The sequence below is a fragment of the Prionailurus viverrinus genome, chromosome B3 (genome assembly GCF_022837055.1).
Source record: "Prionailurus viverrinus isolate Anna chromosome B3, UM_Priviv_1.0, whole genome shotgun sequence".
Taxonomy (NCBI): domain Eukaryota; kingdom Metazoa; phylum Chordata; class Mammalia; order Carnivora; family Felidae; genus Prionailurus; species Prionailurus viverrinus.
In genome coordinates this window covers 144,279,541-144,291,788 of record NC_062566.1, presented here as the reverse complement: position 1 = coordinate 144,291,788, position 12,248 = coordinate 144,279,541, and the positions used below count along the sequence as shown (strand labels likewise).

General features: G+C 49.7%; 1 gene segment (V, D, J or C); it reads left to right on the top strand.

The window, feature by feature from the left end:
* The first annotated feature begins 4,904 nt into the window (after positions 1–4,904).
* LOC125168161 (immunoglobulin heavy variable 3-74-like) lies at positions 4,905–12,153 on the top strand. The segment is given in 3 exon segments: positions 4,905–5,010; positions 11,731–12,038; positions 12,142–12,153. Coding segments are annotated over 3 exon segments (426 nt in total).
* Positions 12,154–12,248: the final 95 nt, after the last annotated feature.

The window sequence follows — 12,248 nt, the reverse complement described above, 5'->3', positions numbered from 1 at the left end:
ACCCGCTGTAGAAACTTCGGGGGGACAAGGACCCGGGTCCACACCGACAAGAACCCGGTTCCGTCAGGACCCGCTGTGGAGGATTTGGGAGGACCTGGGCCTGCGTCCACACTGACAATAACCCGGTCCCCTCAGGACCCACTGTGGAGACTTCGGGGGGACGAGGACCCGTGTCCACACTGAGAAGAACCCGGTCTCCTCAGGACCTGCTGTGGAGGATTTGGGAGAACCTGAGCCTGCGTCCACACTGACAAAAACCCGGTCTCCTCAGGACCCGCTGTGGAGGCTTCGGGTGGACGAGTGCGAACGTCCAAACTGAGAAGATTCCGGTCTCCACAGGGCCGGTGAGGAGGATTCGGGAGGACCTGGGCCCCGCATCCACACCGACAAGAACCCGGTCTCGTCAGGACCAGCTATGGAGGATTCAGGGGCACGTGGCCCCGCGTCCACACAGACAAGAACCCGGTCTCCTCAGGACCCGCTGTGGAGGATTCAGGGGGACGTGGCCCCGCGTCCACACAGACAAGAACCTGGTCCTCTCAGGACCCACTTTAGAGAATTCAGGGGGACGTGGCCCCGCGTCAACACGGACAAGAACCCGGTCTCCTCAGGACCCTCTATGGAGGATTCAGGGGGACATGGCCCCGCGTCCACACTGACAAGAACCTGGTCTTCTCAGGACCCACTTTAGAGAATTCAGGGGGACGTGGCCCCGCGTCCACACGGACAAGAACCCGGTCCTCTCAGGACCCGCTGTGGAGGATTCAGGGGGACGTGGCCCCGCGTCCACACGGACAAGAACCTGGTCTCCTCAGGACCCGCTGTGGAGGATTCAGGGTGACGTGGCCCTGTGTCCACACTGACAAGAACCCGGTCTCCACAGGACCCGCTGGGGAGGATTCGGGAAGACGAGGGCCCGTGTACACACCAAAAAGAACCCGGTTTCGTCAGGACCCGCTGTGGAGGATTCGGGAGGACCTGGGCCTGCGTCCACACAGACAAGGACCCAGGCTCCTCAGGACCCGCTGTGGCGGATTCAGGGGGACGTGGCCCCGAGTCCACACAGACAAGAACCCGGTGTCCTCACGACCCGCTGTGGAGACGTCTGGTGAACGAGTGCCCACGTCCAAACGGACAAGAACCCGGTCTCCTCAGGACCCGCTGTGGAGGATTCAGGGGCACGTGGCCCTACGTCCACACGGACAAGAACCCGGTCTCCTCAGGACCCGCTGTGGAGGATTCAGGGGCACGTGGCCCCGCGTCCACACGGACAAGAACCCGGTCTCCTCAGGACCCGCTGTGGAGGATTCAGGGGCACGTGGCCCTGCGTCCACACGGACAAGAACCCGGTCTCCTCAGGACCCGCTGTGGAGGATTCAGGGGCACGTGGCCCCGCGTCCACACGGACAAGAACCCGGTCTCCTCAGGACCCGCTGTGGAGGATTCAGGGGGACGTGGCCCCGCGTCCACACTGACAAGAACCCTGTTTCGTAGGACCCGCTGTGGAGGATTTGGGAGGACCTGGGCCTGCGTCCACACTGACAAGAACCCGGTTTTGTCAGGACCCGCTGTGGAGGACTCGGGAGGACCTGGGCCTGCGTCCACACGGACAAGAACCCGGTCTCCTCGCGACCCGCTGTGGAGGATTCAGGGGGACGTGGCCCCGCGTCCACACGGACAAGAACCCGGTCCTCTCAGGACCCGCTGTGGAGGATTCAGGGGGACGTGGCCCCGCGTCCACACGGACAAGAACCCGGTCTCCTCAGGACCCGCTGTGGAGGATTCAGGGGCACGTGGCCCCGCGTCCACACGGACAAGAACCCGGTCTCCTCACGTCCCGCCAAGGGAGAGCAAGTGAGGAGAAAGCCAGGCCCCGGGAGGAGGAGCTTCCGGAACCTGGAGGCTGAGGGCGGCGGTGTTCCCCAGACCCTGGGGGGAAAGGACCCTGCGCGGCGTCGTGCGCGGTGACACCGTGTCCCCCGCGGGGCTTACCTCACCGGCGCCTGGCGGCGGGTCTCGCGGCCGTGTTCCTGCTCTGCGCCCACTCGGTTCCCGCCGCTTCCTCATGCGGTTCGCGGTCCAGGAGCGGGGTCCCCTGGCGGAGCTTGCACTCCCGCCGCTCTGGCCTCGCGGGTCCCTTCAGCCTCCGCGCGCGGCGGGGTGTCCCTCCCGAGTCTGCGACGGCGCCGTGGGGAGTTCGGTGCGACACCCCGGAGCTGCAGGTCGCTCCAGACAGGACAGACGTGCTCATGGGGTCGGTTCCTCCGCGGCCAGGAGCACAGAGCCGCTCTCCGCCCCCGTGCGTCTTCCTCCGTTTCTGTCCCCAGCGCCCTGTCCTGGGACAGCAGGCCTGCCACCTCCTTGCTCAGATTTCCTCTGGAGCACGTCGTTCCTTCTGCGGCGGTTGTAAATGGCACCGTCTCTTCCTTGCTCTTTCCGACGGGTCGTCAGGAGCGTGCAGACGTGCACGTGGTGTGTGCGTGCTGATCTCCTATCCCGCGGGTGTCCTCCTTTATCCTTCCGTTGCCCTTGGAAACAACGCCATCAGTTACGTTACCAGCAAAAGTGGGTTTATTCAGGAGTAGCGGAGAATTGCCATCCGGGCCCAGCAAGCTGTGGCAGAACCGCGGCCGGGTGGGGAGCACACGGAGAGGAACGCTGTTTCCGGAGAAGAGGAAGTTGGGAGGGTGGTTTTGAAGCGAGGTCCGCAGGAGGAAAGCAGGGCTGCAGGGCGAGCAGGCGCCTCCCAGGCCCGGCTGCAGGCGCGGTGGGTTTCCTGTAGGGGCCGCAGGGCACAGCTCCCCCTGGCGGGGCCTGAGCCTGGGCCTTCTCTCCGCGGAGGGTTCTAATCTTGTGTCTGTAGCCCTTGGTTGTTCCGGAGCCTGACCCTGGGTGCTGGGCTCCGCCTTCCAGCCTCCCCTCCCCGCCTCCCAAGTCCGAGTCCACTTCGGTGAGATGTCCCTTCATTGGTTTTCGCAGTTCTAACAGCTTATTCGTGGCGTCTTGTGGACAACCGGAATTCCAAATCACACTGCTTCCGCTGCACCCAAGACACGTGGCCACCAATTGAACCCTCCCACGTGCCTCTGGCTCACGTGCTGCCTCCTGCAGGGCCCGTGGCCTCTCAGCCTGGGTGAGCTGGGTCTGGGCGTGGGCCTATGTCACAGCGTTTGACCCCTCTCTTGCTTCTGTCATGTGGGGCTGACACTGTTGTTTCGAGGAGTACCTTACTCTGTGACTTCAGACGTGCAGTGAACGTGTCACAGCAGCGCAAATACACTTTACCTGGATGCTCGTTTCTTTGCCTCGTTTGCCACTTCACATGAGATACTTTGGTGTGTTTTAACCCAAACGGGGACGCCCACCGGAGAAACCACCACAGAACCCCAAATGAGGAAATCCCTGCGTTTCCACCTTAGAACCCAGACCACAGACCTACTTCAAGTGTCCCCACCTGCCCCACTGTGAAATGTCTTTTCCCATTCTGATCTGGTTTATTTTTGGGAAATGCTCCTAAGATTTTCCCCTATCTGTGTAACCTGGGGGGATTTAAAGAGAAAGGTGGTTCCTGGGGCGCCTGGGGTCTCAGTCTGCTAAAGGCCGAGTTCACTTCAGGTCATGATCTCCAAGTTGATGGGTTCCAGCGCCTGCTTTGTGCTCTGTGCTAACAGCTCAGTGCCTGCAGATTGCTTCAGATTGTGTGTCTCCCTCTTGCTCTGCCCCTCCCGCTATCATGACCTGTCTCTGTCTCTCTTTTTCAGCAATAAATAATAAATGTTAAAAAAAAAAAAAAGAGCAAGATGGTTCCTGAGTGGCCTTTTCTGGATGGCTTCTGTCACTGAGGATGTTTTCTGCATTCACCCATGTTGTGACGTGTATCAGTCCTTCCTTTTTAAATTCTGATTAAATGTACATAACATAACATTTACCACGTAAGTCACTTTAGGCATACTCTGTCGTGACTGAGGTAGCCAGTATGTCCCATTCAGCATCAATGAACAAGGAGTCCCAGCCACAGTCTGCTCTCAACCTGTACATCTCTACCCTGCTGCCTTGGGAATTCCTAACAGTCCAAAGAGTGCCAAGATGTTAGCATGACCAGCTCATGTGGAGCCTGTCATGAGTTCCCACTGGTCTGGGCAATTGAGGGTCACTGTCACTGGTCAATTATCATGCATTGCTGGTAGTCTGAGTGCCAATGAAACATTTTGGGATCTGGAAAGTGTTTGTGCCATGGGGGTTATGCTGGAGCACCTAGTGACCATCTGGCACCAGGTTGTCTTGCTATGTCACCGAGAGAGAACCCAGCACCATGAACGTCTTCATACAAAGGGAAATATTCTCTCCCAATACTTCACCTGAGCAAAGGACCATCCTGAAGCTTCCATCAAAGTTGTGGTCCCAATCAATGCAGTGGAAGGAAAGGCAGAGTGACATTGTCGTGCTGGTTGTGGACACCACACCCTTCCATTTGTCCATCCACATGGTGCATTCACCTGCTTGCATTGGCAGGAAATAACACTGCTTTGGGGGCTTACTTGCTATCCTGATGTCAAAAAAATTGACAATCAGACTGATTATTTACTGTAGACAGGACTTGGAAAACCTGTGTAGGGGTCTGTGTCTGACCTGCTGAGGTAACTACACAGGTGAATGGGGCAGATGCAGTCTGAAGACAGACAGTCATAGAGGTTCAGAGGGAGAGCAGGAAATATAGTCAGTCTTTTAATAGTGGGGGAAAGGGTGGGCTCCATTTTAAAAAGTTTTTTGTTTTTCCTGACAGGAAAGAGCCGGAAAATGAAACTAGGTGGAAATGCAGTTTTTTTTATCCATGACCTACTGTGTGATGCCATGTGCTTCCGGAGCCTGGGAATTGGCTCTGGGAATCCTTACCAATGGTCATCATGGGGATGGTCATCCACGGTCTTGACAATGGAGATCCGGAACTATTTTGTGCAGCTTGCGTGAATCCAGAGGAATCTTTCCCTAATTCTGATGGCAGTGTAGTCGGTTAGCAGTTCGTCATAAGGTCCTTCTCAGCGAGGTGGCACTGGGTGCTCTCTGAAGACTTGATGAGCGTCCCATATTCTGTAGAAAGGGTGGCAAGGCTAGTCAGTGGCAGAGGCCATGTCCTTATTTTCTGTGGATAATATGACCCAAGTGTACCTGTTAGTTCTTGGACATGGCTATGCATGGCATCAACTTGGTCATATAAGTTATCATGAAGTTCACTCAATCAGTAAAGAAAGGGTTAAGGATTCCTTTCGAAAATACTGTTGCAAAGGGGGTCAGTCCCTGCCTGCTATTTGGAGCATTCCAAATCTCTTTAAGGGCCAAGGACAATGATTCTGGATGTTCCAGGCCACTTTCCAGGCGGATTTTTCCTGAAGGAATTTTGTGTCTAGTTTTTCATGTTCCATACCTGTTCCCCTAATCCACATATCCTCATCGTCCTCTTCTGTGATGATTAAGGATGATGTGGGGTATGAAATTCTAATTATCACCCCAAGTCTTTGCAAGTACATAGTTTGTCTATGTGCTGAAGTGAGTTCCTTGGTCTGGTTAAATCCATAATGGAATGGCAAATCCAGGAACCATTTCAGGCATTACATTCTTAACCACAGTCGTGGCATTGGCATGTCCAGTCAGACAGCATCAGTCCATCCACCAAACATGCAGCCATTAACCAAAGAGGAAGCCAATTTGTCAAACCCATCCAGAGAGCCACAGTGGGCAGGGAGGGGCTAGAGGGACTCCCTGGGGCCTGCTGATATTATACAAAACTTGGAGAGATTTACAAGTAGTGCCCTGGGAAACAATTTAGTCAGAGGTTTAGTGGATGCCTGGGAAGAACCCACTCTCTCTCAGTTTCGTAATTATCCCATCTCATGGGGTTGGTGCAAGACCAAAGGAGAGAAGAAAGGGGCCTCAGCAAGCCCATTCAACCCCAATGTACACCCCATCTGATCATTATCTGTCCACCTGTCTTTTCCCATTGTGAGGAACTTACATGATAAACAATAGTCCAAGTCAGGGAAAAAGGCAGGCTGCTAAAGTGAAGGAAAGGACAGGGGCCTCTGAACTTGGCTGTGTATTTGACAGCCTTGTGAGCTCTGTCAGTCGCTGGAGAGACAGTGGCAGTCTCCTCACGGTTTGGGCTGGAGAGTGACTGTTAGCAATTTTAGCAGAAAGATCAGTTGCGTATAATAGGGCAGCAATTATAGGCCTGCTGGAAAAATGTCCTCTGTCCTCTGGTACTCATGGCGGTTAGGACCTGTGGGATTTCCAGAGGGTGCCACCAGCCCTGGAGACTCCAGCGTATGTCTGGAATGCCTGTGAACAGTGGCAGTCTTTCCCTTTGCAGATGTGCAAGCTTGGGAAAACCTGGGAGCCCAGTGGCTTAGACTGATTTTACAGCAGGCAGAGAGGACGCCTGGAGTACTTCTAGTAGGGACCCTGCCCTGAGTGGTTCCTATGTTTCCCCACATACAGAAGCTGTCACAAAATAGAAGTCAGGGTGGGGCACCTCGGTGGCTCAGTTGGTTAAGCTAGGGACCTCAGCTTAGGTCATGATCTCGCAGTTTGTGAGTTCAAGCCCCACATCGGGCTCTGGACTGACAGCTCAGAGCCTGGAGCCTACTTCAGATTCTATGTCTCCCCCTCTCTCTACCCCTCCCCTGCTCACACCCTGTGTCTCTCTGCCTTTCAATAAGAAATACATGTAAAAGAAAAAAAATTCTTTTTTAAATAGAACTCAGTGTTGAACACCAGATGTCCCAGAAACCATTCCTGTAGCTGAGGGCAATCGTGTGGAATGAAGTAGGGTCTCCCCTTTTAAATTTTTTTAATGTTTATTTATTTTTGAGAGAAAGAGTGTGAGTTGGGGGGAGCACAGAGAGAGAGAGGGACACAGAATCTGAAGCAGGCTCCAGGCTCTGAGCTGAAAGCACAGAGCCCGTTGCAGGGCTCAAATTCACAAACCGCAAAATCATGACCTGAGCTGAAGTAGGATGCCTACCAACTGAGCCACCCAGGTACCCCAGGTCTCCCTTTTTAGGGAGGGGAGTGGGATAGCCTCATTTAAACTGTTAACATGACACAAGATGATGGAGGGGTTGGTCAGTGGCCTGCTGGTAGGTAGGTGGTGGGCCTGGAAATTACAAACTTGTCAGAGAGGAATACAGAGGTGAGTGGGGATCCTAATGTATCCAGACAGCAGTTGTGGGGGTGCAAGCATGCAGTGGGGCCTGATGGCCCAAGGTCTAATTTTCACTGGAAGAAAGTTATAGGACATATCCAAGAGGCACAGGCTGTCGCAGGATACCTGTAGCCACTCCATTTCCATGGAATGAGAGGTGAAACATGTTATTGATATTCAGACAGCTGAGAGTTTGGGGTGTGCACAGAGCTAATATTAACACTTTAAAGTAGGTTAATGACTCTGAAATCCACGAAAAGAAATCTGTGGCAGCATCAGGTAGGGGTGAGGGGCTCACAGAGACAGAGCAAAGCATTGAAGTTAGGGGTCCTTGGGAAGCAGTAGCCATGTTTCCTTAAAAGTTTATGCAACTGCATTTTTGTACTGGTGAGAGGGATGAGAAAATCTGACAAGACACTTTGTGGGGAGTTTGAAGCACTGTGACATAGTCCTCGTTGGCAGTAGCTGTTTGCAACTGTGGACATTAAGAAGACAGGAGGGTGTATGGCCCTGTCCGGCTGGTGCTTTAGGAGGGTGGGGGAGTCTGCAAGGGCTCTCTGACTCCTTTGGTAATAGAGTGACACGTCACGGACATACGAAACAAGAGTGCAGCCTTGGGTGAAGGCACAGAATGTAAGTTGGCTTCAAGAACTTGGAGTAATATTGAGCCCAACTTAGTTGCCTTCCCCAGGCATACATGAAAAGAGAACTAGTGAATCAGAGTGCAATGGCATTGACAAGAAAATCAAGATGTTCATTCCAGTAATGCATCTTCATCACCAGGAATTTAGGCATGAGCAGCAGCCCGGTTAGGGACAAAAGATGGAGAGGGAGGTTAATAGATGACAAAAGACTTTATCGTTCCTACATTGTACAAATCAGTAGCTTTGCCTTCTGAATCAATTTCTGTTCTTTCTTTACTCACAAGATCAGGGTGTTACACGGTGAGGAGGTAAAGCAAGAACATCCTGCGGTAATAGAGTCTATCACAGGGTCAGGTCCTCCCTCTGCAGCAAGACAGGGCATCTGGCTACTGATGGGTGGGGGCAGTTCCTTTCTCAGGCTCCCTGAGCACAGGCTCTGCACTGGGGGCAATCCATTCTCTTGTGCATGTGAGGCCCAGACACTAGTGGGCACATCTTTAAGACTTATCCTCTGAGGAGCACTTTGAATGGAGGTGGGTCTCCATTAGGGAAAGGGGAAAGCTTGAGGTGTGGTCTGATGGCAGGGAAATGAGAACATCTTATTGTCCCTCCTGCATTGTGGATATTAACTCCTTTTCAATATTTTTTATTGTAATGTCTACCCTCCCATAGACTGCCTTCCAGCTCTGCAAATATTTGCTTGCCCCTTTTCTAGTATTGTGTAGTCCCCCTTGCCTGCTTTGTTCTCTGTGACTTTGCTTTTATATCAAATCAGTCATTCTCAAGTGAATGTCATCATGTTTGTCTTTCATGTTTTCTTTGAAGGCATTTAGGTTCAAGTGTTCTTTATCCTTCATCCATTTTGAGATTTTTTTTCTGTCGACGTATATGTATGAAGCAAGATTATGGTCAAATGTTATTATTTTGCATGTATATATCAATACTATTTTTTAATTTTTACTTTGTTTTTGAGGGAGAGACACAGATCATGTGTAGGGAGGCACAGAGATAGAGGCAGAAACAGAATCCAGGCCCTGAGCTGTCAGCAGGAGCCTGATGTGAGGCTCAAACCCACAAACCGTGAGATCATGACCTGAGTGGAGGTGGGATGCTTAACTTAACGAGCCACACAGGTGCCCCTAGTCAACACCATGTTTAAGAGACACTATCCTACCCCCACTGTGCATTGTTGGAAATCTCCTGGAAGATTTGCTCACTGCATCTGCAAACTTCTACTTCTGGGCTCTGTAATGAGCTCCACTGGTCTAAATGTCTCATTTGATGCCAGCAGCACACTGTTGTGGTTAATGTACCTCTGCAATATCTTTAGAAAGAGAGAAGTGTGATGTCTCCAGGTTCTCTCGACGTCATGATTGTTTTGTTGTTTCCATGTGTTGTGTGCTTTCATATGAATTGTATATTTTTCAGATTCCTTAAAAACTCATTGGCATTTTTATTGACATAACAAGATAAACATAAAAATAACAAAAAAAGATAAAGCAGACAGAACATAGAGACTATCACAAATACAGAAAACAAATCAATTACATAAAAATTTGTATTTGGAAAAGTATGTACAATTTGAAACAAATAGGTAGCCTGGGGAAATAGGGAAGACTCAAACAAATGCAATCAGAATTGAAAGAGGAGACATAACTGAACTAAAGACATGAAAAGGATCATTAAAGAAACTCTTAGGTTTTTATATATAAGCCAACAATTAGATCACCAAGAACAAATTACACATTTTATGCCATAATGAAGTCCACCAAGACTGTTTCATGGAAAAATACAAAATGAACAAAAGAAAAATTAATAAGATTTATCTATCTAAAACCTCACCCTCCAAAAAATCTGCATAGGAGTCAATGGCTTTATTAAAACTTCTAAGTATTTAAAGAGGAATTAATGCCAATATTTCTCAAACTATTACAAACCACTGATAAAAACAGCACTCCCAAATGAAATTTGTGAGGACAGCATTGTTTTCACACCAAAACCATAAAAGACACCACAAGAAGGGAAACTACAGGTCACTATCTCAAATGAACATACATGCAAAATTCCTTCACAAAATCTGAGCTTACTGAATTCAACAGAATATTGAGAGGATCATACAACATAATCCAGTGTGATTCACTCCAAGGAAGCAAGGATCCTTCAACATACACAGATGTATAAATGTGATGTCCTCCATTAACAGAGGGAATGATTGAATCAAAACATTAGACAAAATTCAACACATGTTCATCATTTAAGAAGAACCCAATTAAAAAGGAACTGAAGGAAATTACCTCCACATGATCATGGCCACTATGAAAAGCCCACACCTGACAGCATATTGAACGGTAAAATGCTGAAGGCTTTCCTGTCAAATCAGGAGCCAGGCAATGATGGTCACCCCTAACATAAGCATTCCCCATGGTAATGTCAAGAATACATATGCCACCTCAAACTATGTCATCTTGTCACACTGCTTATTTGGGTGAAAGTCACTTGAGAAATAGTCCAAGTACAGTCAGACTCGCCATCATCCCTTGACAGCAGGATATAAATCTCCCTCCCGTGTACCAAGAGGGAAGAACCATCGTTAGCACCAGAATAAGGAACACAGGGACAAGAAGGCTATGCAAACAAACCTACTTAATTGGTGCCTAACATAATACCTCAAACTTAACTCTTGCCAAATACAATGTTTTGTTTCTGAAAGACACAAGTGCCACCTGCTTTGCCCTTTCTCTGGGTGTCATATCATTAGGAAGGCCATGCACTTATAAAATGAAATTTATTCTCTCCTGTAGATATGTCTTATGTCAATTGAATCCTTACACTGGCTAAATCCCAGAAGAAAAGAAGGGAAAAGCTTTCTTCTCCTACAACTGGAAGATGTAACCAGAAAAAAAAGGGAATAAAAAAAATAAAAGACACTTAAATCAGTAAGGAGGAAGGAAAATTAGTTGTTTGCAGGTGACATTGACCTTAAACATAACAAAACCCTCGAGATACCACAAAAAATATTAGAATCAGTTTTTTTTTAATGAGGAAAAGAGCAGACACAAAATGAACAAAGAAAATAAATAAAAATAAACCACCTGTGATTCTACACACCAGCATGAAAATACATGCAAAATAAATAACAAAATTATACAAGTGAAAATACAGAATAAAGTATTTTGGGTTAAACTTCAAAAAGAATGTAAAATACTTGTAGAGTGAAAATGATCTATGTTGATGAAAAAACTGTAAAAATGCACACAGGACTGAAAATATACCTGTATTCACTGAATACAATTATTCATATTGTCACAGCACCTAACACACCCTAACCCTGTCGTTCATTTTTAAAGAATCAAAGCTAACACTGGAACTTGATATATATGTCAGAGAACATGCAAATGGGGTCCTCTCTTTGCTGATAAAACCAGCCCTTCCCAGACTCTGCAGCTGGGAGAGCAGCCCCAGTCCCGGGAGTCCCAGGTGTTCCCATTCTAGATCAGGACATAACAGACACCTCACCATGGAGTTTGTGTTTGGCTGGGTGTTTCTGGTTAATCTTTTTTTTTTTTAACATTTATTTATTTTTGAGACAGAGAGAGACAGAGCATTAATGCGGGAGGGTCCGAGAGAGAGGGAGACACAGAATCTGAAACAGACTCCAGGCTCTGAGCTGTCAGCACAGAGCCCGACGCGGGGCTTGAACTCACAGACGTGAGATCATGACCTGGGCCGAATTCGGACGCTCAACCGACTGAGCCACCCAGGCGCCCCTCTGGTTAATCTTTTAAGAGGTAATTCATGGTGAACGAGAGACACTGAGTATGTGAGTGGATATGAGTGAGACCAATAGATGTGTGACAGTTTCCTGACCAAGATGTCTTGTGTCTGCAGGTGTCCAGTGTGATGTGCAGCTGGTGGAGGCTGGAGGAGACCTGGTGCAGCCTGGGGGGTCCCTGAGACTCACCTGTGTAGCCTCTGGATTCACCTTCAGTAGCTATGGAATGAGCTGGGTTCGCCAGGCTCCAGGAAAGGGGCTGCAGTGGCTCGCATATATTTATGATGATGGAAGTAGCACAAGCTACGCAGACTCCATGAAGGGCCGATTCCCCATCTCCGGAGAACTCCAAGAACACGCTGTATCTGCAGATGAACAACCTGCGGGCGAGGACAAGGCCACATATTACTGTGCAAGAGACAAGGTGAGGGGACCTTGCTGGGAGCCCAGACACAAACCTCTCTGCAGGAGGGGATCAGCACCACCAGGGGGCACACACTATGCACAATTCTGCTTTGTGTTGCCAGGAGCAGGTGTAGATGGAGGTTACAGGCAGGTTTCCTGTCAGGGTCTGGGGCTTCCTGTCCACACAGCAGTTTCTCCAGGGAGCCTCTCTGGACACAGGATTCTGTGT